Source organism: Podarcis vaucheri (genome assembly GCF_965113315.1).
Source record: "Podarcis vaucheri genome assembly, chromosome: 12".
Lineage (NCBI taxonomy): Eukaryota > Metazoa > Chordata > Lepidosauria > Squamata > Lacertidae > Podarcis > Podarcis vaucheri.
This window is the reverse complement of record NC_138750.1, coordinates 58,974,688-59,001,500: the sequence shown is the minus strand read 5'-3', so window position 1 is coordinate 59,001,500 and position 26,813 is coordinate 58,974,688. Positions and strand designations below refer to the sequence as shown.

The window sequence follows — 26,813 nt, the reverse complement described above, 5'->3', positions numbered from 1 at the left end:
TTACTGGGCGGTGAGGGGAACCTTGTAGTTCAGTTGTTGCTGAACTACAACTCCCATCACCCTTTGCCATTGGCTATGCTTGCTGGGGCTGTTGGGAGTTGTAGTTCAGGAACATCTGGAAGGCCAAAGGTTCCTCACAACTCCTCTATGATTAAGAGTTGGACACAACATCATACTACATAGACAGCTGCTCTACCGTTGGAAAGCACTCTGTTTTTGGAGACTTCTAGAAGTCTTGGAAGACCCATGGGACCCACACTCCCTCCCCCCCCCGGGCCATCATTCCACCTCAGCAAGATATCAAGACAGGCTCCATGATATAATTTAAAATACATTTATTGTTTCATTTGTTCTCATTTGTTATACAAAGATGTTAAATAATTTAAATACATTCTCCACAGTCACTCAAGAATCAGGTTTATACCTAAACAAAGCTGTACATATGAGGTAGAGAAAAATAATTTAGGCTCCCATAAGACATTAACCACCCCAAACCCGCCCCCTGGAAAATATAATAATACATACTACAAATCCTTCATATGTCAGAATTTGCTCCTCACAACCCTTCCCAAAAGGAACTCAGTCTGCACAACAAGTCCCCGTTCATGCTTCCTAGATGAAAAAATGGAATCAGAGACCATTAATGAGCTAAACAATACTTTTTTTTATATACTAAAAATAGATACACCCAAAACAGAAACGGAGGATGCTGATCCAATTCAGATGGCAATTTTAAAACTTAATCATTCATACCCAAAGGCTGGTTTTGTTTGTTTGTTTCATATTCAGGGAGATCACCTCTCTATGTCTTTCTCCAAACCAATAAATAGAGGCTGAAACAATGAACCTTGAAATTTAAGAAAAGTGCTGCTGAACACATATCCTGCAGAGTTCTCCACCTCCCCTCTTGCATTGGCTTAGGTAAACAAGAAGCTCTTTTACGCAGACTCAAACCTTTGGCCCATCTAGTACAGTGGTGTCTACACGGACTGGCAACAGCTCTAGAGCATTTCAGGCAGAGATCTTTCCCAAACCTACCCTGAGATGCCAGAACCTGGGAGCTTATGCATACAAAGCAGACACTCTACCACACAGCTACAGCCTTTTCGACATCATTTTAAGACTCCCCACCCCTACAATCTCCACTACAAATTGTGACATGCAAGGGAAAGAGATCCTAACAATTTTTTTGGCACGGAGAGAAAACCAGTTGACATGGGGGTGCCATTTTGGCTGTACTTTTAGCTTCAAAAGGGAAGCATTGTACTTCCCCCTTTCCTCACATGTCTTGGAAGTAAGACCCTAACAGGTCTAACCCTTTTATTACGGCACCTGACATCAACTTATCATATCCTGGGTCCATCTCAAGGACAACCACATGGCGGCCTTTACCATCCGATAGGACGTTGACAACTTTCTATGCACACCACTGACTCTTCCACCTTCGGCCTAGCCTTCCCCAAGTTGGTGACCTCTAGATGTTGACCTACAGCTCCCATCATACCTAACAATGGGTAAAGCTTGCAAAGGTTGATGGGAATCGGACCCTCAATACCACCTAGAGGTCCGCAAGTCAAGGGCTGCCTCAGGCAGTCTTAGAAGACAGGACCTGGTGTGGCGTTTTGTGGGTTTGAATGTAACACCGGAAAACCTACCACAAAAGCTGTCTCAGTTACATCAGCTTGGGGAAAGTAGTTTGCAACTATATTATTGAATAGTAATTTATATAAATAATGGGTGCACCCACTAGAAGAAGAATGTCGGTAAGACAAGGTTGATTGGGCAAGGAGAACCTATTATTATTATTACTATTATTATACATTTATTTATAGCCCGCCTTTTCCCCTGATAGGACTCAATGTGGTTTCCATCAAGATTGAGAGGTATAGGAAATCAATGAGAGGCGAGATGGCCACCACAGCAGTCCAACTCATGCACAATCCACTGGTGCTGTGCTCAACCAAGTCTGCTTTGTGTGCAGAACATTCCAGGTTCAATTCCTAGCATCTCCAAGAGGAGCTGAGAATGTCCGCCTCATCTGAAACCCTAGAACGGGGCCACGAGTTAGGATAGACCACGCTGAGCTAGATTGACCAAGGTTATGACTTGCTATGTTATGACTTGCCTATGTTCCAGCCTTCTCTAGGTTGCCCCTAGCTGGCCCTGGGCTAGAATAGCTGTGGCAGGTTCTTCTCCATCCTCTCCCCTTCATTGATTAGGTTTCATGTGGAGTCAGATTTACACTTTGCCTGGAAAAGACTGACAGTCAAAGTGTACTGTCGCTCCATGTTTTACAAAGGAGCCAACCCTTATGATTGTCACAATAGAACCAGTTGCCTTAGATTGAAGCAGCAAAAAGTGTTCTAGGAGACCAGGAACGTGTCTACCTTAAGGCATAACCAATGTGTTAAAACAACACAAGATCATTTTCAGCTTTGGGTCAACGACCTACTTTTGGGCTACAAATAGGAACAGCCCACTGCTAGGTCATGGAACAAAAAACCCATTAAGAGCAGATATTTCTTGGACCCAGTGGGAATTTGGCAGATGATGAATAACCCATCTCCATGAACACCATGATCATGACCCAGTACAATTCAATAGGGGAGCAACAGTCTCAACATGCCCATTTAAGTCAATTGGTGACTGCATGGACGGCCACAGGTTCTTTGCAACTTCAGTAGGTTCAACAAAACACATCCTCCTGGGTTTGTTTCATTTTGTCTTGCAAAAAAACACCCTAACGCTGACTCTCCTGGGTTTCCACAAAACTGCCATAAATATGCAGAAGGCAGATGGTCACAAGGGCATTTGCTACAAGGCACCATGGCTGAGCGAAACATCCTCTGCAGTGTGCACCCATATTGCATATATATTACTACGAAATATCGTTGTGTGTATATTAGGAGCATTTGCTAAACACGTTAACTTATGAAACAGCCGCAAGAGATTAAGCAACAAAGAGAAGCAAAATGGAAGGTGTAGAATACAAGGGATCTGCTGGCCCTCAGCTACTAGAGGACAATTTCATTAAAACTTAATGAAATTTAAGGCCTCTCTTCACCCACATGGTACCCTCCAGATGTTGTTGGACTGCAACGCCCAGCTGTGGCTGATATGAGCTACAGTCTAACAACACCGAGAGGTAGGTGAAGGTTGGATTGAGGGCTCTCTCTCTCTCTCCCTCGTTCTGTTTCATAGGGAGCATCTAAAGAACCAACACGGCTAGCTAGTTAAGCAGAACCCGGCGGGCTTTCGACTTGCAGTTCCACAAACAACAGAAACTCCCTCGCCCATCTCCATGACACAAAAAGGTTTTTTCAGAAACCAAGGAGTCTCGAGAGCAGTTTTGAGATTCAGCTCGGGGGTTAAACTCGAAATCAAAAGTCTCACTGGACACAAGCCAGCCTTTGGAAGCTTCTCCAAAGGGTAGCGTGTTGGATCCTGGTCAATTGTCTCTCCACCAACATTGATAGCAGGGGGAGCCAACATATTGTCCTCATATTGTGTAGAGACTCATAACCCTCACCGCGCTCAGTCTGCATGGGCCAATGGTCAGGGCTGGAGGGCAGTCTGAATCCTACATAGCATGTAAGACACCATGTTAGTTTCCCAGGATTTAAGGCAAGCACTGCACACAAGCATCAACCTTACTGGGGAGGACAACTTGTAATATGGCCTTGGGTTGATGAAAGCCCCATAAAAGCTAGCCCAATCTCAAAAGGGGAATAATAATAATAATAATAATAATAATAATAATAATAATAATGTGTATTACACCTGCCTATACAATTCAATGCATGTGCCTCAATACTATTTATATATATATATTTAAAAAACCACAGGAGAATAAACCTTACTATTTACAATATATATATATCTATATAACATGAAAGCAATAATATTTGCATTAACATAAATACATTTTTAAATACTTACAGAAACACCCGGGCTTCAGTGCGTGAATTATTATACAAAGAGGAGTTTCTCCCACTCAGTAGTTCACTCACTCCTTTGCCTCTCAGCTCAAAGGCCACACTCCTACACACGCTTACTCAGGAGGAAGTCCTATAGAATTCAGCGGGACCAACTTCTGAGCAAACGTGGGTGGGAAAAGACTGCAAGAGATGCTCTGCTTCTCCTTTCTTTGCACAGCTGCACATAAGACCATGTTCACACATCAGGGTAAGCCATGGTTTACTGTGCATAAGCCAATTATGTTCATTTTGCACCTCCCTGCAAGAGTTGGGGAATAACAAACCATGGTTGTTGGCTTGCATTCATTCAAACCAAGGAATAGGATTTATTTTGCTCCCCAAGCAAACCATGATCTGTACCCAATTATGGTTTGTTTGAGATACACCACAGTCCCTGGTTTCGACATAACACTAGGCAAGGAGTCATGACCCTTTTCCTCTCTACGCAAGAATAGGTGTGCTCATGCAAAATCGCTGACTGTGGTTTACTGTGATGTGTGATCTGGGACAAGGTTTCAACAAGGCAAGCATGTACAAAAAAACGGGGGCCACATTCCCAGAATGTACACCTGCAATTTCACTACTCTGCCTATCTGAAGTCCTAAAAAGTTGGCCTTTTACTATTGCAATGCTCTCAGTTCAGAAGGTTGACACATTTTCACCCACAAGGGAACTCCATCCAGGATTTGGGGCCCAAGACATTTTGGGGTTGGAGGCAAAAAATGCAGAATCCCTCCTTCCCCTTTACTGGGGGTAAAATTACTAATCTGAAGCTGCAATCCAATGCACACTTACTTGTGCAAGTATCTCAATAGGGCTCACTGAGGAGTAACAATTCACAGGATTGTCTTTAATGGTACACTCAAATTTGCCACCCAGTTACAGGCTGACCAACTTTGAGATGCAATATAATTTAGGGCTGTGATCCTATGCAGATTTCTACAGGAAGTCCTAAGTGAGCCCAGAGATTTGCTCCTTTTTAAATTGCACGGGACCCGTGATGGTTTCCCCCACGTTTTGAGAACGTTTTTGCAATAGAATGCGGGCATCTTGCGGGTTCCCCCAACTCCAGTTCAAACTGGCATATCAATATTTGCAGCAAAGCTGGGTTCCTACGGTCAGCTACAGCACCATCCTACCCATACGGGCAAGATGTCAAAGAAAGAAAAAGCCCATTCACGCTTTTTGTTTTCCGGTGAACACAACATTTAGCCAGATCTCCACGGCAAAATACCACAGTGGCATCCATTACAAGGGTTTGATTCCTTACAGCCAGGTTTATCACCAGCGGCAATCCATTGAGTGAAACTAGCTCAGCATTGTCTGCCAAGTATCAGACTGGAACTTTTTCCAGCCTGACCTGGAGATATTGAGGATGGAACCTGGGATCTTGTGCAGGCAAAGCAATTGCTCTGCCACTGAGCTACAGCCATTAAGACTATCACCTAGCCAATAGCACTCAAGATGGAGCTACCCCTTCTTCCACTTAACTTAAAGCCAATTCATCGCACGCTGGTCTCAATCAGGATGGTTTCACAAGAGAGGAGCCCCAGCAAAAGCAAGAAACTGGTGTGTGTGTGTGTGTGTGTGTGTGTGTGTGTGTGTGTGTGTAAGGATGTCTGCCTTTCGTCAGCCAACCTGGGCAAAGATCCAGAAAGCAAGGTCATCTACAGCTGATAAGGGGGACAGGCCCAGGAAGGCACAAGGCTACCCCAATCATGGGGGCTGCACAGGGCAACAGGCAAAGTCGTTGGCTCGGAAATGGGGGAAAGAAATCCCCTCGCTTCCTCTTCAACACAGATCTTTGGGGTCACGTTGTCTTTGGCAAAAAGTTTCCCAGATTATACACTCGTTCTTGCCAATTGCAAATTGGGAAACACTCCCTAGGGAGAAAAACATAAATGGTGGCCCTCCGTACCTCAACACACTCAAACAGGTTTCACCTGGGACAGCAAAATAGCTCAGTCTGGCCCTGACCCCAGTTTAGAATGGAGCATAACTGTAATAGTTAAGGTACCATAGTGAGATCAGGCATGGATGAGTCAGTACCCATAGCCCAGGCATAGGCAAACTCGGCCCTCCAGATGTTTTGGGACTACAATTCCCACCATCCCTGACCACTGGTCCTGTTGGCTAGGGATGATGGGAGTTGTAGTCCCAAAAACACCTGGAGGGCCGAGTTTGCCTATGCCTGCTCTACCTCATATCAAATTCTTAAGAATCAATCCCTATATCTGTTTGGTTCTACCCCATTTTTGCATCTGGAAATACATTTTTTTTTTCTTCAATTTGGAGACGGGCAAGATCCAAAGGAAAATTATGTTCCAAGTCGCACATCAAACCCAGGGGGTGTAAATTCAGGTCAGTTCGCTGAAAAATGTGGACTGGCCTAAACTTTCCTCCCTGACTATTTGTGATCCGTTCTTCCAGTGAGCAAGGACTGAGCTGAGTGGTCCAGATCTCACACACAAGAAGAAAATCTGGAGAATGTGGCATGTGGCGTGCATCTTAAATTTTGTCAAAGAAGTAATGATTTGGATAAAATTATGTGGGCGTGCAAAACAAGGTGGGGAGGAGAGCTCAAGCATGCTCAAGAGAGGACTGGACATAATACCACATTGAAACCATAAGAAGGTACTTCTGAAAGGCTTAATAAATAAATGTTCCATATTTATATTTATATTTAGGCGCATATATATATATATATTTATATATATCCACATTGAATAATAGGTTTCTATTCAGCCTTTTCTTAAACCAATTTGCACAGAACTTCAGGACTGGTCCATCTGGTGTGACACCCAAGGACAGAGTTCAGATTGAGGAGTCTGTTGCATGGAGAGCCACCAGGGCAGAGAGGGAGGGGAATAGGTGTCTTTGAGGTTCAACATCTGTTGCAACCGGTCTCATCTGGCCTTCAAAAAGATGGACAAGAAGTACTGTCTTCCAATTTTGCAGAATCCTGGACCAGCAAAAGCAGTCCTTGCCTCTTGACCAACCCTCAATCAGTTTTCCAATCTGACAGTATACAAAGCCAGTCAAATCCATCCCCTCCCAGTAGATGCACAATAATATAGCTTACATACGAGGAGAGTGGCTACTATTTTTTATTATTATTTTAGAGAAGCGGCAGTAAAGGAAAAAAAGCTAGAGAGGGCATCCTTCGAAGATTGGACAGCCCCAGGCACACAAACGGAAACCATGCAGAAGGTTTTTTTCTTATCCAGCTCCCCACTGAAAACCAGGTCAACAGGTTTTTTTAAAAAAAAGTTAAAAAAAATGCTACTACTGGAGAATCAGAAATGCTGATCACTGCCTACAGTGGGCACTTTGCCAAGAAGTTAGCTAGCCGCTTCTGATCCAAGTAGTATTGTTGAAGGAGGAAAATTGTCGCAGCCAAGTCATCAGATCTGTAACGTTCCAATTCTAAAAAAGCAATGGGAGAATCGCAAGTAGCCCAGACCACCCTTTGGTTTTGGTCACTGCTGTTGGTTCTTCTCTGGCTTCCCTTCCCCTCTTGATGGTCGCCAGTCAGTCACTCAGAACCCAGTATTTTCACTGCTGTTGTACTTGATTTCTAACACACATGATGCCTCAATCTAGCGGCTTAAGGAGGGAAATGTTACAAAGATCTTTACAGAGATCTGTGCCGGTATAAACCACTATCGCTGTTGAGTGTAACTGGAATGAGATCCGAAGAGATGTAGAATAAGTTGGGTTGTGCGATCCGGTCAAGAACGGCTTACGAGGAAAAGTCAAAGCAGCATTGCAGCCTATAAGGCAACAGGGTTTCTCCAAAAAACCAGGAAGGCGACTTGCATGTCCAGAAGTTAGGATTTCAATACGTACTGGAATTTAAGGCAGCATCCACAGGGTGAGTTTTGGAGCAATAAGAGGTACAAAATAAAAACAATAACAATAAGGAGTTATAGAGTGCTGGTGTGTCCCTGGGAAAGTTTAAGAAGGCCTCTAGTGGTTTTCATCATTTACAAAAGTAGATTGTGAAGGTGACAATAAGTGAAAGGGGGATTGAAGTGGGGCAATGCAACGGGATGTCTTGAAATCTGGAAGGAAATCTCACAATGTCTGCTTCAAAGTTGAGGTGGTCAAACCAAACCCTCCACGTTGAGGAACCACAACCGCCTTCCATCAAGCAGGCCACATTGAAACATCCTATTTTAGGAGATCCCAGTATGTAACTTTTTAAACTTTGACTCTCCTCCTTTAAAGAGGTGCTAAAGTCCGACATCACCACCCCTTCCCTTGATACGCTTTTGGTATCGAATTCTTCATAAAACGGGGTGGTGCTTTTTTCCCGTTCCTCACCATGAATCTCAAGGCAGCCATGGAACAAACAGGACAATCCAGATTACAGGCCAGAAGGTTCTCTACCCAAAAGAGAATGCCTGATGTGGCCAAAGTTTCGTGAAGGTCAGTGATGAGGGAAAACCACTAGGGATCCCATCTCAGTCACCACAAATTATTTTGTTGCATTTTTCGCAACAGCGCACAATTGACACGGACTCCATGCAATAGGCACTTGTCTCCAGAAGCGTCAGCTGGGTTTGCAGAGAAGGGGGCAAAAGGTCGAGGAAACAAGAAGGCAAGAGTTGGGGGGGTCACCTGTACCCTACAAAGTGCTTACACCATCTCGGCATCGCTTCTCAAGTCAACCGTGAAAAACACCCTTTCAAACCCTGTTTCACCTCCCGGGGTGGGCCCTCTCCCGTCATCAGCAAAGGCAATCGGCTGGTGTGCAAGACCCCTCTCGTGCGCCACATCAGTCTTTGCACGTGTAGACCTCCTCCCTCTGCGTACACTGTTTGCACTCCACGTAGCAGCACCAGCGGACCTGGCACTGGCAGGGCCTGGTCACCACGCGGCTCTGGGTGTTGTGCCCCCGGCCGCAGCAGATGCTCTCACAGTTCTTGTCCTTGTAACACTTCCTGCCCGACGTGCCGGGCGAATAGCGGCTCACCAGGCAGAAGCTGGGCGAGTCGTCAATGTAGACGAGGTCCGTAGTCCGTGGGATTTGGTCGCCGTGGCCCGGGATGGACTTCTTGGGCGGGGAGATGTCCCCCTCGCCCGTGGCCTCATTGGTCGTGCTGCCCACTTTGAGGGCCATCTCGTACCTCTGCTTCAGCTGCTTGCCAATCTCGTGGAAGGGGGAGAGCTGCCGCCAGCACGTCCGGACAGTGCAGGATCCGGAGACGCCGTGGCACTTGCAGGTGGTCTCGACGCCAGCTTTGATGACCTGCAGGTAAGGAACTGAGCATTAATGATGGGCAAGGCAAGCGAGCCGGCAGCAAAATGGTGCTGTGGGGAGCAACTGGGTTCAGGCTTCCAGGCAAATGAACTGTGCCCTCTTTCCTTTTTAAAAAGAACGCTTCTAAAAGCTACGAAGACAAGTGTTCTCTGTTAACATTGACAAGAGGTTCCCAGAACTCTACACATGAGAAGAGGCGCATAGCCTAGGCTAGATCATGTCAATGAGCCATTACGTCTAGCATCCTATTCTCACAGTCACCAACAGGTCCGGATTTAGGTTGGATGAGGCCCTAAGCCAGGGATCAGCAAACATTTTCAGCAGGGGGCCAGTCCACCGTCCCTCAGACCTTGTGGGGGGCCAGACTAGATTTTGGAGGGGGGAAATGAACGAATTCCTGTGCCCCACAAATAACCCAGAGATGCATTTTAAATAAAAGCACACATTCTAATGTAAAAACACAATGATTCCCGGACCATCCGCAGGCTGGATTTAGAAGGCAATTGGGCCAGATCCAGCCCCTGGGCCTTACTTTGTCTACCCATGCCCTAAGCTACTGAAGGTAATGGGGCCCTTTATATGTCCAGCTGTCCCTGTCAGCAACAAATTGTCGCAGTTTTTTGTGTTGAATATATGCTATATGGTAATTTATGGACCTAATAGGTTGTTGTTGTTTAGTCGTGTCCAACTCTTCGTGACCCCATGGACCAGAGCACGTCAGGCACTCCCTAAAGCCATTTGCACATGCAGAATGTAGGCACCCTATATACAGAAATGAGCAAACCAGTGATATTTTAGGGAGCAGGCTAGCAGGCAGGGCCCATGACTTACATCATAGGAGCCTACACAGCACAAAACACTGTTGCTGCATGTAGGTTTTTATATTATTTGTATTTTATCTTGTATTTTGGAAATGTACATCCAGTTTCTATTCCTTTAAATTTTTTTTGGGGGGGGTCCCAAGAGAGTGGGGCCCTAAGCTTGTTTAGCTTACAGTGGTACCTCACAAGACGAATGCCTTGCAAGACAAAAAACTCGCTAGACGAAAGGGTTTTTTGTTTTTTGAGCTGCTTCGCAAGACAATTTTTCCTATGGTCTTGCCTCACAAGACGGAAACGTCTTGCAAGTTTGTTTCCTTTTTCTTAACACCGTTAATACAGTTGCGACTTGACTTCGAGGAGCTACTCATAGAACGCGGTGTGGTAGCCTTTTGGGGATTTTTTTAAGACTTTGGTGATTTTTGAAGCTTTTCCAAAACTTTCCCGACACCGTGCTTCGCAAGACGAAAAAAATCGCAAGACGACAAAACTCGCGGAACGAATTAATTTCGTCTTGCGAGGCACCACTGTATACGTAAATCCAGCACTGGTCACCAACCAGATGTCTCTGGGGAAGCTCAAAAGCTTCTGAAGAAGTGTGCATGCACACGAAAGCTCATACCAAGAACTAACTTAGTTGGTCTTTAAGGTGCTACTGGAAGGATGTTTTTTATTTTGATGAGGGCTTGAAAAGTTATCCCGCCCCCAATGTCTTGACTATTCATTTAACTGGTATAATTCATTTGATTTCCATTCTCTTAGAATACTTGCTCCTCTTTTGTAAGAAATCAGTATTTTGGTGGGAGCACCCACACTTTGGATGAAATTCAAAGACAATTCAACTAATTCATAGAGGAGGGGGCTGTCAGTGGCTCTGCCTCCACGGTCAGAGGCAGCAACGCTTTTGAGTACCAGCTGATGCAGTGGCGTAGTGTGGGGGGTGCCAGGGGTGCCGGCCGCACCGGGCGCAACATTTGGGGGGGCGCGTTTGGCCGGCCCTCCTCAAGGAAGCAGGAACCCCACTGTCCTCGGACCTCCTCCGAAGGCTGGCGGTGGGGCGGAGAGACCTTCTCCCCGCGCCAGCCTTCGGATGGCTGTCCTGAAGACTTGTGGTGGGAGCAGTGGCGTAGCGTGGGGGGTGGAGGGGGGCCTGCCGCACCTGGCGCAACATCTGGGGGGCGCGGAAGAGACTCGAGTGCTAAAATCCACGGGTTAGGGGGCGCAAATTACTTGCCTTGCCCCGGGTGCTGAGAACCCACGCTACGCCACTGAGCTGATGTAAACCGCAGGAGGGCAGAGGACTCTTCTGTTCAAATCCTGCTAGGGGGTTTCCCATAAGGGGCATCTGGAAGCTAGACTAGATGGGCCATTGGCCTAATACCAGAAGGCTCTCCTCCTCCTCCTCTTCTGACGAAGCCAGCAAGACTGGGAAGGGCAAACATGGATATTATCCTGCCCAGGGTAACAGCCTCCCCTTTCATGGTGCCCCTCAGACTTGTAAGACACGCTTGAACAGACATACCTCACCGGGGGGGGGGGCGGGAGGTGGAGTGGAAGGGAACGAGAAAGAAAGAAAGAAGGGGTCAGCCCTTTGGGGGATTAAGGAACTTAGCAACGCTCCGGAGAGGTAGTCAGAAAGTTATGCTTAATGATACTTTGCTGAGAAACATGGGCAAGAGGCCGGGGGGGCGGAGAGGCAGATTTAATTAAAACATCACTTAACTCTGGCCTGGTGGAACAAAATCAAGTGTGCTAACACTCTGACTTTTCATTAATGGGACACAAAAGGGAGAATTGCAATCGAGGGGAGGGTTTTTTTTTTCAGGGGAGGGGGTAAGGTACCATATGCAGAAGAGAAGGGGGCATTGCTGGAATTATATAGCCGCTCGTTTTTAATATACATGAAAATCATCTAGCAACCTTGGAACATGGGAGGCCTGGAGGGTGGGAGATAGAGAGAGAGTTCTTTGGTTTCTCACTCCTGCTTCTTTCTCCACTATTCCCATTCCCAAGAATAGTTGAATGAACTGGGATGGATCTGGCAGGAGCCGGGGGGGGGGTGCTTTCATTTTCTTTTTTTTAAATAAGCTGCAGAATTCTTAGGCTTGTTTTTTTTTTTCCCTCACCGAGAAAGAGAAAGAAGGAGCTTGGCCAAGTCCTTCTGGCTAATTACCTCAACCCCCCGTGCCAGACAAGCCGGCCTTGTCACCGGCGTTGAGGTCATATCGTAAGCGCTTGAGCGAGGCATGAAATGGGCGCAAGAGGGTCAAAGAGGGCGATTCTTGCACTCTTCTGGGGCAAAGAGACACTGCTGAGGTGAGTGTGAAAAAGGGAGAAATGAAATCCTCACCGGGAAGCAAATTTTTAAAGCGGCGGCAAAGGGGTGGGCTGGACGGCAAGCGTGGCATTGGAAGACTTGCGTCACTCAAATTCTCCAGCGCGGGGTCAGGAAAAAAAGTTCCCCTTGTCCCCATAGCAGCAAGCAATCCGGCCTGCCAATAGCTCAAAGGGTCGGGAGGGAGAAACCCGTCTACTGAGCCTCAGGAGAGCCGTTAGGATCAGAAGCGCAGCAAGTGTGTGTGTGTGTGTAATGGAAAACACAACATTCCAGACCGCTGAGAGACCACCAAGCCAGGGCAATGGAGAAGACACTTTCAGAGGGCCCAACAGACCGGCCTATTTCTAGAGCGTATTTCTCAACCGTCATAAAGGATGGGGAAGACGCTTTGATGCAGCTCACCTTTAACGGCAAACCTCCCCGAAACAATACGAGAACCAAACAAGACACAGCCATGCTTGGAAATGCACACTTCTCCGAATTTTGCAATGCTGCCCTCCAGCCAAGTAACATCCATAGAAATGCATATGTTGGAGGTAAAAAGTGAAAACTTACAAAAAATGCATTCTATTCCAGGAAACAGCTTTGCAAAAGAGCCGTTTTAGGCAACGTTACGTACAACAACGGGTGGTTCTAGGAGAAATTTGCACCCAAAGGCTGGTGAATTTTCAGGACTTAAAAAATAAATTGCATGGTAATGTGGAGAACCAAATTTAAGCTTAGAGAAATTGACATAGACTCCCTAATTATCACCTGGGAGTCATACAGTGGTACCTCTGGTTATGTACTTAATTTGTACTGGAGGTCCGTTCTTAACCTGAAACTGTTCTTAACCTGAATTAGCTAATGGGGCCTCCTGCTGCCGCCGCGACACCGGAGCACAATTTCTGTTCTCATCCTGAAGCAAAGTTCTTAACCCGAGGTACTATTTCTGGGTTAGCAGAATCTGTAACCTGAAGCGTATGTAACCCAAGGTACCACTGTAGTTGTGTGTGAAGTTACAGAGCCAGAGAATTCCTCAGTCCCCTCAAGAGACAATGCCCAGGATTCTGTGAACAGGGAAAGTTTTGTTAACAGATAAACATTTGAAGTGGGATGGGGCCTGGCAACTAACTAAGCAGAGCAAGAGGCCAACAGGGAGTGGTTCACCAAGCCACCATGGGCTCACAGTATGGCGGCCGCAGGGCTAAGAAAACAGATTTGGAATGGAGAATTGTGCTGGAATGGCAGCAAAGCCTAGGACAGGTCTTATATCTCCTTTGTCTGTTCCTTGCACCCCTAGATTAGAATTTAATCTGCACATACAGCAAGCATCTGTAAATCACCACTGCTCAAATTCAGGGTCAATCTTGCAGGGAAACTTAGAATAAACTCTATTGAGCGCTTGTTATCTGTCTCTCTGGCTAGTCATAGGCTGGGAGCTATGCAGGATACCCAAGGAAAGTCTATTCATACATCCATCTGGTAATTTAACCCAGGGACGTCCAGCCCACTTGGAAGCATCACTCTGTAAATTTAAGAGCTACAAACTTGCCTTTTTAATACCAACAAAGAGCCAAAATCCTCAAAGTGTTCTGTACACACTACCACTCCACCCTCGGCCTGCCATACTCCCACAGAAGTGTGGGGAGACAGGGGTTACTGGTATAGGGTCACCTGGCTCCTAGTTTCACAGCTAAGGAACTTGGTGGGGAGGAACCAGCATGGTATAGGGGTAATAGCATCAAAACTGATCCCGAGAGACTAGGGTTCAAATCCATGAAGCCCACCAAGTGAGCTTGAGCTGGTCACTCTTCTCACCTAGCCTACCCTCATATAGGACAGGCTCCACATCCACACAAGTCCTGAGCTTTGAGGCCAGCCTTCCCTATCTGGACCCCTCAAGGTGCTTTGGCCCACAATTCCCATCCATCCCAGCCAGTGGTCCAGAACATCTGGAGGAGGACACCAAGCCAAGAAAGGCTGTGCTAGGAAGGGGGAAAATAGGACAGAAACCCAATCAAGATCCTTGTCAGAAATGCCAGCTTTTCTATTCTGCAAGAACCTGCAGATTCTAGATCTCCCCTGCTCAATGTGCATGCACAAAACATTTCCGACAGCTCTCTGTCTCAGAAAAGCTACACAGACACCCATGCCCACGCCCCAAAGCCATTCCCATAGCAACACTCCTGTGAATCTTCTCAGGTCTGATTAACACACTGCTCAAACCCAAATCTTATTAGTGTCAGCTTACCGTGACCAGTTTCCCCTCCCCTTTATCCCCCCAACCCAATGGAGGCTCTCTTTGTTTGCACTGAAACAGAATCTCAGTGACTTCAACCAGCTTATAGCAGCCTTTAAGTTTGGGGTGCAACTGCACTTGTTGGGAAAGCCTAAGTGGCAACAAGGCCTTTCCGATACAGGAGACCATTTTTTTTTGGAGGGTTAGACAGCAGGGCCAGGGTGGAAAGAAGGTGAATGATCAGATTCTTGAGTTGTTGGAGTGCGATCCCTTTCATTCTCCCCACTTGAACTGCAACAGATTTCCATAGTACTTGTTCTTTTCCTGCAAGAAGTCCCATTTGGGAACACTACAAAGTTCTCTCCAAAGCATCACCTCAAAGGCAAGGGGAGAACTGGCCTTTGATGCAAAACCTGACCTGCCAACTCTGTCTAGAGCAGCTTTTCTCAACCTGTGGGTCCCCAGATGTTGTTGAACTACAACTCCCATCACCCCTAGCTAGCAAGGCCAGAGCTCAGGGATGATGGGAGTTGTAGTCCAACAACATCTGGGGACCCACAGGTTGAGAACTGCTGGTCTAGAGAGTGGAGGGAGCCACATTGACCAACAAGATACCTGCCAGCAGGACTTGAGCACCTGTGATTCCTGCGATTCCTAGGAACTGGAATTCAGTAGCATTACTGCTTCTGACCTTGGAAACCATCATGTCTAGAATCCATTGACAGCCTTCTCCTCCATGAATTTGTCTAATCCTCTTTTAATGCTATCCATGTTGGCAGTATCAGGACCACAATAACCCAAGGACTGCTTCTCTCCATAGGAACCTACCCAGACCCTGTGATCATCTTCAGTGGCCCTTCTTCATGTGCCTCCTCCTCGAGCGGTCCGGAGGGTGGCAACACAAGAACAGGGCCTTCTCTCCAGTGGCTCCTCATCTGTGGAATGCTCTCCCCAGGGAAGTTCGCATGGTGCCTTCATTATACACCTTTAGGTGTCAGGCAAGAACCAGGCCTTTGGTTGATCTGACTGACATACTATGCCCTTTTAAAATGTGGCTCTTTCTTGGGGGAGGGTAGTTGTTTTTATTTTGGTTATATATATTGTAGTTTTTCTGTTGATCTTTCTGCCCTGAGACCTCCAGGTATAGGGCGGTATATAAATCCAATCAATCAAGAAGAAGAAGAAATAACAACGATTGCCTCCATCACTCACACAGCCTCACCTTCATGCCAACCAGGTTGTTGTGGAAGTCCACCCTGGCTCGCAGGTCCTTGTTGGACTTCTTCCCCAGGAACTCCTTGACAAACTTGTTGCTGTACTTGAGGTTGTCGCCACAGCCACCCCACTGCCAGGCCTCCCGATTCTCTAGGTCGGGGGCCTCGTCGCAGGTGCATCGCTCCATCCGCCCGGCGCTGCAGGCCTTGGCCATGGCATGCGTAAGTCCTGCCGAAGAGATGGCGTAAAGGAAGGCTGTCTCCTTGAAACCTGCAAAGGGCAATGGCATTGTTACCCAGAGGAGGATGGCACCAGTAAAGCCTACAGGGCTACACACACACACACACACACACACACACACACACACACACGGGTTTGGGTTTACATCTTTTAAAATCCTCACTGTATATCTCCACCCCCATCGTTCAGCCCGGACACTGAGGTCCAGTTCTGAGGACCTTCTGGCAGTTCCCTCACTGCAAGAACTGAAGTTACAGGGATCCAGGCAGAGGGCCTTCTCGGTGGTGGCACCCGCCCTTTGGAACGCCCTCCCATCAGATGTCAAGGAAATAAACAACTATCTGACTTTTAGAACACATCTGAAGGAAGCCCTGTTTAGGGAAGTTTTTAATGTTTGATCACATTTTAAATATTCTGTTGGGAGCCGCCCATAGTGGTTGGGGAGGCCCGGCCACATGGGCGGGGTATAAGTAATAAATTATTATTATTATAATCCTTGTGGCCCACAGAGTGCGTACGGAAGCATCAGGACAGTGTTTGCTGAAAATGAAATTCCATAAGCTAGAAAAGGCTGACTAACGTAGGTTTTCTAATAAATGAAGGTGAGACGTTTATGCACTATCTAGCTTCTGCCCCACTCTAAATGGCAGACAACGCCAGAATCACGAAAAACGGGTGTTCTCCATGCACGCAACAGGAACCAGCTTTTGCTTAGAGTAGCTTCTCCCAATGTTCCTCAACATGGTGAGTCAGGTGACATCTCCTCAATCCTTTAATCCCCTGGGAGATCAGGGGAGAGGGGAGCTTGTTGCAGCAGGAGAGGGAGACACCCGTGATTCCTCACCAGTCGGACTCATCTCTGCCTCTCGGCCACCTTCTCTCCTGCTTCAGCTTCAGCCGCTGATTCTGGACTTCTATCGCAGACTCTCCCAGCTCACTAAGCCCCGTTGCCTCTGCAGCTTCTGATACCTCCTTCCCCGAGTCTGTTCCCTCTTCTCCCTCTGACCACTCATTGTCATCCCACCACCAACCCCCAAGCTGTGAGAGCCCTGAGAACCAGACAGAGACACCTGGAGGGCCACATCTAGTTCTCAGTCCAGAAGCTCCCCCACTCCCATTCCACTGCCTCCCTCCTCCGACTGCTCACCTCTCTTCAGAAGGCTGGCCCGATAGCGCCCCTCAAGGGTGCAGTTCCACCGCTCAAAGCGGAACTGGTACTGGCACTCAAGGGCGCTCATGCTGATGGCCTCCATCAGGGTCTCGGCCACACCAGGATCTCGCCGGCACATCCTCCGCTGCTTCTTCTCCAGTTTCAGGCGGTCACAGACTTTGTAATGGGCCTTGACGGCAGCTTCCTCCATTTCTGAAGTCAGAGGGAGGATGGTCAGGGGTTCATTCCCAGTCAACCTTTGGAGAGGAGAAGAAGGCGACCCACATCAGTAATCTTGAGGCTCAGACACAACACGGCCACAAGCAACGACCTGCCATCATGTATGCCATATCCATGAATGCCAACGGGTGTGTAATATCACTCCCATTATTTCCAATGTCCAAGGTGTGTGTGCCATTCCTTAAATAACCTTAACAGCATCACCCATGCATAAAGAGGAAGGCAGCAGAAGGCTTGTGGAAACCCGGAGGTTTGAGTAAAAATGAGCCAAACCCTTGGAAAAATGGGTTTTTAAAAACCCAGTGAGGGCTAAGCATCATTTAATAAGGTAAAGGGACCCCTGGCCATTAGGCCCAGTCATAGCCGGCTCTGGGGTTGCGGCACTCATCTCACTTTATTGGCCGAGGGAGCCGGCGTACAGCTTCTGGGTCATGTGGCCAGCATGACTAAGCCACTTCTGGCAAACCAGAGTAGCGCACGGAAACGCCGTTTATCTTCCCGCCAGAGTTGTACCTATTTATCTACTTGCATTTTGACGTGCTTTTGAACTGCTAGGTGGGCAGGAGCAGGGACCGAGCAATGGGAGCTCACCCCGCCGCAGGGATTCGAACTGCCGACCTTCTGATCGGCAAGTCCTAGGCTCTGTGGTTTAACCCACAGCGCCACCTTAGCAGCCATGAAATGCAATTGCTGGGATGAAAAACCTGATACAAAGGAATGGATCAGAGTGGTTGGACTATTGGATAGTAGAACTCCACACAAGAGTTTTGTTGCAACTTTAGGTTTTACATGGCGTACCCCGTTTCAAAACCAACCTAGTTCAAAATGAAAAGCTGGATTTCAAGCTTGCGCGCCCTGATCTCTCCTTGCAGTGAAGTCCCAGTTGCCCAGTATGAAAGGTCTGCTTCAGACTTCCCCAAGCTAGTGATCCCCCCCCCCACTCCAGAGGTAGTTGGCCATAACATCGCCCTTGCTGGGGCTGATGGGAAATGTGGCGCAAAACATCTGGAGTGAAGGAAGTTGGGTGGTGGAAGAAGCCTGACGAAGCCTCAAACTCACAGTCAAACTCATGGTGGTCCCCAAAGGGGAAAGTATTACCCCCTGGGGGAGTGGTGGGATTACCTGGGGGCACTGAAAATGCACACAGCCATCAGACTTTGAAAAGCTGGTACCACTGATTAAGTTCAATTTTGTCAACTCAATTAAATTAAGTAGCTGTAATTAGATTTAATAAATGAGCAATTCCTTGTTACTGTTTTGCATTTTATTTATCTTCCTTAGTGGGTCGTGCAAGCTGCTATTCTGAACAACGCTCTTTCTAGGGTAGAGGGATGAATTCATGGAACCAAGGGGGCAGCGGACCCCAAAAGATTGGGAAACACTGGTTTTTAAGCTCTCTAAAGCAGGAAGTGCTAAGGAGCCACACATACTGTTATGTACTGAGTTGAAGAGGATCCAAAATGCAGCAGTCTGATTGGTCCTAGAACAATAGGATCCAAAATGCAGCAGTCTGATTGGTCCTAGAACAATAGGATTCAGAATGCAGCAGTCTCATTGGTCCTAGATCAATAGGATTCAGAATGCAGCCGTCTGATTGGTCCTAGAACAATAGGATTCAGAATGCAGCAGTCTGATTGGTCCTAGAACAATAGGATCCAAAATGCAGCAGTCTGATTGGTCCTAGAACAATAGGATTCAGAATGCAGCAGTCTGATTGGTGCTAGAACAATAGGATTCAGAATGCAGCAGTCTGATTGGTCCTAGAACAATAGGATTCAGAATGCAGCAGTCTGATTGGTCCTAGAACAATAGGATTCAGAATGCAGCAGTCTGATTGGTCCTAGAACAATAGGATTCAGAATGCAGCAGTCTGATTGGTCTGCAGGAGCCACCCAATCCAGCTCCAGATAGAAGTGAATCCACAACCTGATTGGCCTACAGGAGAATCCAAGAATTAGCCAGTCACGTGCAGCCCATTGTGTAAATAATGCATATAAAGCAGATATTTTGGGGAAACTTTCATTCCTCCTCACCACTATGAGCTGAATAAAGAGCATGAAATCCACTCTCGACTCCGTATATATTTCACATACGCAAAAAAGCAACCATATTTCAACCCTCTATTCCACCCACAGAGCAGTCCGTTTTGGAGAGCGGCCTGCTAGCTCCCCTCCCCAATATCCCTGTACCTGCAGCCCACCCAGATCCTGACACGGCTTAAGGGCCCGACTAATTTTTGGGAAGGAAGCCTTCGAAAACAAATAAACCAACCCACCAAGAACACGGGTCCCTCCCTGTTCCTTCTCCCAGAGCTGCTTCGCAACACATGGCCCGGCTGTTCTCTCACAAAAACGTGCAGCGAAGTGTAGCCAGGACAGTGTTCCCAGTGCCGGGTGACAACATGCTGGATGGGGACCAGGCTGGCACCGGCTGTGGGGGGTGAACACAAGCAGCAGAAACATCTGTTGGCACTGCGACCAGGATTGCTGGCCAATCACCCGAGGTCCTGGCTCAGGCTCTCCTCTAACCAGGTGTCAGGGAGGGTGGAAGCTGGAGAGTCAGGAAAAGCTGCCGTAAAGTAGCTTGGGTACTTTTCCCCAGCGCTAAAAAGAGGAAACACACACGGAGAGAGAGTCACTTCTGGTGCCAGAATTAGGGATTGGCTAAAACTGCTGGGAACTAAGGCTGTTGAGCAAGAAACCTGAAGTCACGCCGGATTCTGGTCCTCACGCGAGGTCTTTGGTTCCATAAAGAGGCTGTGATCCAGGAGGTGGGTGGATCCTGCCAAAGACCTGTCTAGCCCCGCATCCTGTTTTCACAGTGGCCGACTAGATACCCTAGTGGGAAGCCTGGAAAGCTGGGCCCAAGCCATGGCTGTCAACTTTTCCATTTTCTTGCGAGGAATCCTATTCAGAATAAGGGAATTTCCCTTTAAAAAAAGGGAAACGTTGACAGCTATGGCCCAAGCCCAGGAGTCTTCTCCCCTCCCAGGGTTTCAAGCAACTCGTATTCAGAAGCGGAATGTCTCTGACAACAGAGACAGAACATAGCTGTTGTGGCTAGTAGCCATCTAGAGCTTTCTCCTCCTGTCTAATCCTCTTTGAAAGCCATCCAAAGTTGGTGACAGCCCCCTGTGGAAGGGAGTTCCATAGTTTAACTCTGTGCAGCATGAAGCAGTGTCCGGAATCTCCCAACGTTTCACTTCAACGGGTAGCACCACTAGAGAATATCCACTTTCTCCTGTTCATGCAGAATTTTAATATGCGGGTGGGCACTGTAGGGATGCGGGTGGCGCTGTGGGTTAAACCACAGAGCCTAGGACTTGCCAATCAGAAGATCGGCGGTTCGAATCCCCGCGATGGGGTGAGCTCCTGTTGCTCGGTCCCTGCTCCTGCCAGCGTAGCAGTTCAAAGGCACACTAGTGCAAGTAGATAAATAGGTACCACTCTGGCGGGAAGGTAAACGGCGTTTCTGTGCGCTGCTCTGGTTCGCCAGAAGCGGCTTAGTCATGCTGGCCACATGGCCCGGAAGCTGTACGCCGGCTCCCTTGGCGAGATGAGTGCCGTAACCCCAGAGTCGTCCGTGACTGGACCTAATGGTCAGGGGTCCCTTTACCTTTATCATGTCCACCTCCCCTTTAGTAGTCATTTCTCCAAACCCCCAAAGCATTGAAGCCTTTCCACATAGGAAAGGTTTTCCTGCGTTAGGTTAATCTGCGCCTCTTTGATCTTTGGGCTAATTTATTGCAAGTAGTTCTATGCCAGCTATCCTGTGGTGCTTGAAAGGGTTCAAACAGCCCCAATTACTCTTCAACACAGCTGAGCCACCATCTGAAATCTCAAAATCAAAGATTATCCCCCCCTTCAAAAGAGAGACAGAGAGGGAAACACTCTCCATGGTTGCTGTGGACAAAGGTTTTGTGTACATAAGCAGTACGTTTTTGCTATAGAATTTTGATATTTTGTGGCCCAGGTGCTTTCCCTTTTTAGAAAGAGTTCACAAGGACAGGAATTACAAACCAGATCCATGCCCAGGGCTTAGGACATTAGCTGGGAGCAGCCTCTGCATGGCACCCATATAATCCCTTAAAACTCTTTTATGCAATTTATGAAAAGGATGGGGGAAAGGTGGGGGGGTCATGTGCGGCCACTGTGTCAAAAGAGACCCAGCTGAGCCCTCCAGCTTTGGCACAAGGTCATCGGAGTCCCCAGCTGGAATGCCAAGAGCGGCAGTGTGTCCTGAACGTGCGTCCAACACGCAGCTTGTTTTGGTGTTCAAGGGGATTCAGGCAGACAGAGGTCAGAGGGATTCATCAGGACAAGAGCTGCTCTATCAAAAGGTCGGGAAACCTTTCCCAGCCCCAGGGCCACCTTCCCTTCCAGGCAATGTTCCAAGGGCCACATGCCAGGTGTGGGAGGGGCCAGAAGCAAAACTGGGAGGAGCAACAAGTGTTCATTTACTTAAACATGCCTGTAGATCTAGGAAGCAAGAGGCACCATCAGAGTTCAAGGGGACATTATAGACCAGCAAAACAGTTACTGCAAGATTAGGAGCATCATCCAACTACAGTCTTGGAGTACTGCAGAATTAAGGCAGCCTTCGCCGTGCTGGAGAGGACCAATAGGAATTATAGTGAAGGCGGTGAAGGTCCTGTGTGAGTGCCTGGAGGCGGTTGGAGGATGGATGGCGGCTAACAGATTGAGGTTGAATCCTGACAAGACAGAAGTACTGTTTTTGGGGGACAGGGAGCGGGTTGGTGTGGGGGCTTCCCTGGTCTTGAATGGGGTAACGGTGCCCCTGAAGGACCAGGTGCGCAGCCTGGGAGTCATTTTGGACTCACAGCTATCCATGGAGGTGGAGGTCAATTCTATGTCCAGGGCAGCTGTCTACCAGCTCCATCTGGTACGCAGGATGAGACCCTACCTACCCACAGACTGTCTCGCCACAGTGGTGCATGCTCCGGTTATCTCCCGCTTGGACTACTGCAATGCGCTCTACGTGGGGCTACCTTTGAAGGTGACCCAGAAACTACAACTAATCCAGAATGCAGCAGCTAGACTGGTGACTGGGAGTGGCCGCCGGGACCACATAACACCGGTTCTGAGAGATCTGCATTGGCTCCCAGTACGTTTCCGAGCACGATTCAAAGTGTTGGTGCTGACCTTTAAAGCCCTAAACGGCCTTGGACCTGTATACCTGAAGGAGCGTCTCCACCCCCATCGTTCAGCCCGGACACTGAGATCCAGCGCCGAGGGCCTTCTGGCGGTTCCCTCATTGCGAGAAGTGAGGCTACAGGGAACCAGACAGAGGGCCTTCTCGGTAGTGGCACCCACCCATCAGATGTCAAAGAGATAAATAATTACCTGACATTCAGAAGACATCTGAAGGCAGCCCTGTTCAGGAAAGTTTTTAATATATAAACCTGTACTGTTTTTAACACTGATTGGGAGCTGCCCAGAGTGGCTGGGGAAACTCAGCCAGATGGGCGGGGTATAAATAATAAATTATTATTATTATTATTATAGTCCAAAAAACCTGGAAGGCACCATGCTGGCATAAGCTGGAGTGATGGAATTCAGCAATTGTGGCATGAACCTATTTAAGAGGAGGAACCAAATTTGTCACTAGGGGCACCTTTTGCTTGTAGTAATCTAGCCAATTAGCATTCCAGCCCTGCCAACAAACTGGAGAGAGGGACTTTGCTGTTTTATCCAAAGATGAATCCTGCGTGCGATGCCTCCTGGCTTTGACCATGTACTCCTGGGAGAGCAACAAGAACTGTTGTCACTCAGAGCTGCTGAAAGCTTACTTGATAAATCACTGAAGATAGGAAGGCTCCAGTCCTCATCCCTAGAGGGAGAGGCCAGGCAAGAAGCATCATTTGCCAACAGGAATAGAGGAGGCTGCCTTAGACAACTGGGCCCATCAAGCTCAGCAATGTCTACACGGACTGGCAGCAGTTCACCAGGAAATGTCAGGGAAATGGGATCATCTTAATAGATGGTCCTGGTTGCGGGCAAGCTCTCAACCTGGTTCCCCCTACCCTGGCGTGGGTGGAGCTATCGCCCTCACGCAAGGGTGGCACCACAACCACCCAGGGCTATTGCCCAATCATGTTAAAGGGTGACAGTGGGGGGAAGTATAAAAGCGGCAGCACGACGTGTGCTTGGCTCCTGCTTCGCGCTGCCGAACACCCACCCTCCCTCCCTTTAATTTAGATCCTTTGGCCTTGCTTTGGACTTTGGTTGGTTGCCTGGCTTAAGTCGGGGGCCGGGTATGATTTTTTTCCATTTGGCAAATTGGCACAGGCCACTTGGTTTTTGCCTACCTCTTAGCAATCGTCACAACTTTGTAAGGTTTGGCGGTTAGGCATTGGGCTTATGGTGAACGGGGGAGGGGAGGTCTGCCATCGCCTGCCCCTCCAGTTTCAAGGGTATTCCGTTAAAGGAAACCAGGGCCTGATTCCTGTCCGAAGTCCACTTGAAGGGTGAGGGCCAGGCCAGGCCTCTGGGAACACCAGGGGAGATGCAGGCGGGTTGCCCCAATTTGGGTGGTTTAGCCTTAACAGACTTCCTGCAAAGGGGGCAGGAGTCAGATATAGTCTTGCCAATTCCTAAGCCAATACCGCTCTCATTCCTGTAATCAATAAAGTTGTGGCCAAATTTTTGCACAAAAACCTTAAACAAAATATCCGTGTCTGTGTGAATTTATTTACCCTAATGGGGGGATCAAGGTGATGTCTCTGCATCCTAAAAAGCAGAGACATCACCTTGCCAACAAAGATCCGTATACTTAAAGCTATGGTTTTCCCAGTAGTGATGTATGGAAGTGAGAGCTGGACCATAAAGAAGGCTGATTGCCGAAGAATTGATGCTTTTGAATTATGGTGCTGGAGGAGACTCTTGAGAGTCCCATGGACTGCAAGAAGATCAAACCTCTCCATTCTGAAGGAAATCAGCCCTGAGTGCTCACTGGAAGGACAGATCCTGAAGCTGTGGCTCCAATACTTTGGCCACCTCATGAGAAGAGAAGACTCCCTGGAAAAGACCCTGATGTTGGGAAAGATGGAGGGCACAAGGAGAAGGGGACGCCGGAGGACGAGATGGTGGGACAGTGTTCTCGAAGCTACCAGCATGAGTTTGACCAAACTGCGGGAGGCAGTGGAAGACAGGAGTGCCTGGCGTGCTCTGGTCCAGGGGGTCACGAGGAGTCGGACACGACTAAACGACTAAACAACAACAACAATGGGGGGGTCGGCTTGAGGGTCTTGCCACGCAACTACTGCATGCAAAAAGCAGGTGCACTACTCATGAGCTACAGCCTTTCCCCAACAGCAGTGGGGACCTGAATGGTTGGGAGGGAGAAAGAGGCTAACACTGGCCCATAGGTACAATGGCTATGTTCTACCTCCATTGTCAGAAGCTGTATGCCTCAGTAGGCCAGCTGCTAGGAATCACAAGAGGGGAGAGTGCTGTTGCACTCAGGTCCCGCTTGCAAGCTTCACATGGGACTCTGGCTTGGCCACCGTGAGAACTGTATGCTGGACTAGATGAGCAGGGTTCTCTCCATGTTCTCAGGAGGACCAGGCCTGCCACAGCCCCCTTACAAAAGCTGTTCCTCACCGTGCCAGGAAGCAGCAGTCATGGATCTCAGAGATGCTCACGGTCTGCCTCTTCCACCTCCTTTGTGCTGGGACATGAAATTCAGAGTTTGCTCTCCTCAACAAGTATTTTGGGTTTAGGATGGGGACTCAAGATACAGGACAATTCCACCCCCCTCACTTGCAGATATCAAAAGAATGCTTCCCCAATTACACATGAGCTTTGATGTGCCAAGTCCCACCCCACAACATCAAAGAGCAAAAACACCCAGTGGGCTGACAGGCCTGATGAGATGCTGAGGAAATATTGCATTCCTGTCCCAAACCTCCCACTTCGTAAAGAGTAAGCTTTAAGAAAATCCAGAGAAGAACAACTTGGCCCACATTCACACCACACATCTAAAGCACTATGGTACCACTTTAAACAGTCTTTGTTTCCCCTGAAGTATCCTGGGAGCTGAAGTTTGTTAAGGGTGCTGTGAGTTGTTAGGTGAGCCCCGTTCCCCTGCCCAGAGCTACAATTCCCAGAGTGATTTAACCATCAATCTTCCTAGAAGATTGAGCCAGTGTGGTATAGTGGTTAAGAGTGCTAGACTCGTAATCTGGTGAACTGGGTTCACGTCCCCGCTCCTCCACATGCAGCTGCTGGGTGACCTTGGGCTAGTCATACTTGTCTGAAGTCTCTCAGCCCCATTCACCTCACAGAGTGTTTGTTGTGGGGGAGGAAAGGAAAGGAGAATGTTAGCCGCTTTGAGACTCCTTAAAGGGAGTGAAAGGCGGGATATCAAATCCAAACTCTTATTCTTCTTCTTCTAGGGAACTCTGGGAAAGCCATTTCCGACCTGGGAGGAGAGGGGGTTGTGGGCTAACCCCTCCCACACACACGTGGGGGGCCGGCCTTTGCCCCCGCGAGAACAGGGAATCCCCGGGCGTGTCTCCGACCCGGCCCGCCAATCAGCGGGTCGGGGAGGTGGGGCCTAGCCTATTTAGGGCCAGGCACACCCGGGGACCGCCCTCTTTTCCCCTTTCCAGCCGAGAGGTTTTCCCACCCCACCCACCCTGAGGTTAGGCTCCTTGAGGTTAGGCGAGCTATGACCTTGCTATGGACTCCGGTTGGTCGCCGCAAGGGGCCTGGTAGGAATTTTTCCAACTTGGCGCATTTTGAGCCTTTTGGTTTTTTCGCCTACCTCGTAGCAAATGTCACAACTTCCGCGGTATTGGCGGTTAGGTATTGGCAGGGGTTAATTGTTATGCAAATGAATGGGGGGGAAGGAAGCGCCATCACCTTCCCCCAATGAAAGGGGTAGTCCAGTAGAGGACTCCAGGGGGCGTTGCCTTGTCCGAAACCTAGGGAGATAAGGGCCCCCGAGCGGTGACACCCGTGGGATCCTAGTTGGCGTACTTCAACAGGACTCCCGCGGTTTGTGTTCAACCCTTCCCGGTCTCCATGCCGGGTAGTCGATAGGAGCCAATGCCTAAGGCCAATACCTTTCAATTCTGTAATCAATAAAGTTGTGGCCTTTTATGCCCATTAACCTTAATAATGTGTCCAGTGTCTTCATTTCACATGGGAGAGGGGACTTGCCACGCAATTGCAGCTCTGGGAGGTGACCGGGGGAGGTCTCCAAACAGATCCCTTAAACAGCAACTCCCAGAATATTTGGGAGAAGTCATGGCTGGTATGACAGCGTTTTAAATGTATGGTATGAACGTGGTCTTGGTTTCAGACCACAGCCTGTCCCACCATG

At 48.3% G+C, this 26,813-nt stretch overlaps 1 protein-coding gene across 2 annotated transcripts in view; it reads right to left on the bottom strand.

Moving 5' to 3' along the window:
- Window positions 1-26,813, bottom strand: part of WNT9A (Wnt family member 9A) — a 69,665-nt gene that overhangs the window by 7,743 nt on the left and 35,109 nt on the right. Inside the window, exons 2-4 of one of the 2 annotated variants that reach the window (XR_014212226.1) lie at window positions 17,223-17,482; window positions 15,843-16,105; window positions 6,145-9,231 (exon numbers count right to left, since the gene is read on the bottom strand). Coding sequence is in view for 1 of the 2 variants with exons in the window: in XM_082192580.1 (XP_082048706.1) it covers window positions 8,758-9,231; window positions 15,843-16,105; window positions 17,223-17,482 (997 nt within the window). In the remaining variant the exon portion in view is untranslated. Of the gene's footprint in view, window positions 1-351; window positions 9,232-15,842; window positions 16,106-17,222; window positions 17,483-26,813 lie in introns of those variants that run through there. The other variant, XM_082192580.1, reaches the window with a different exon arrangement.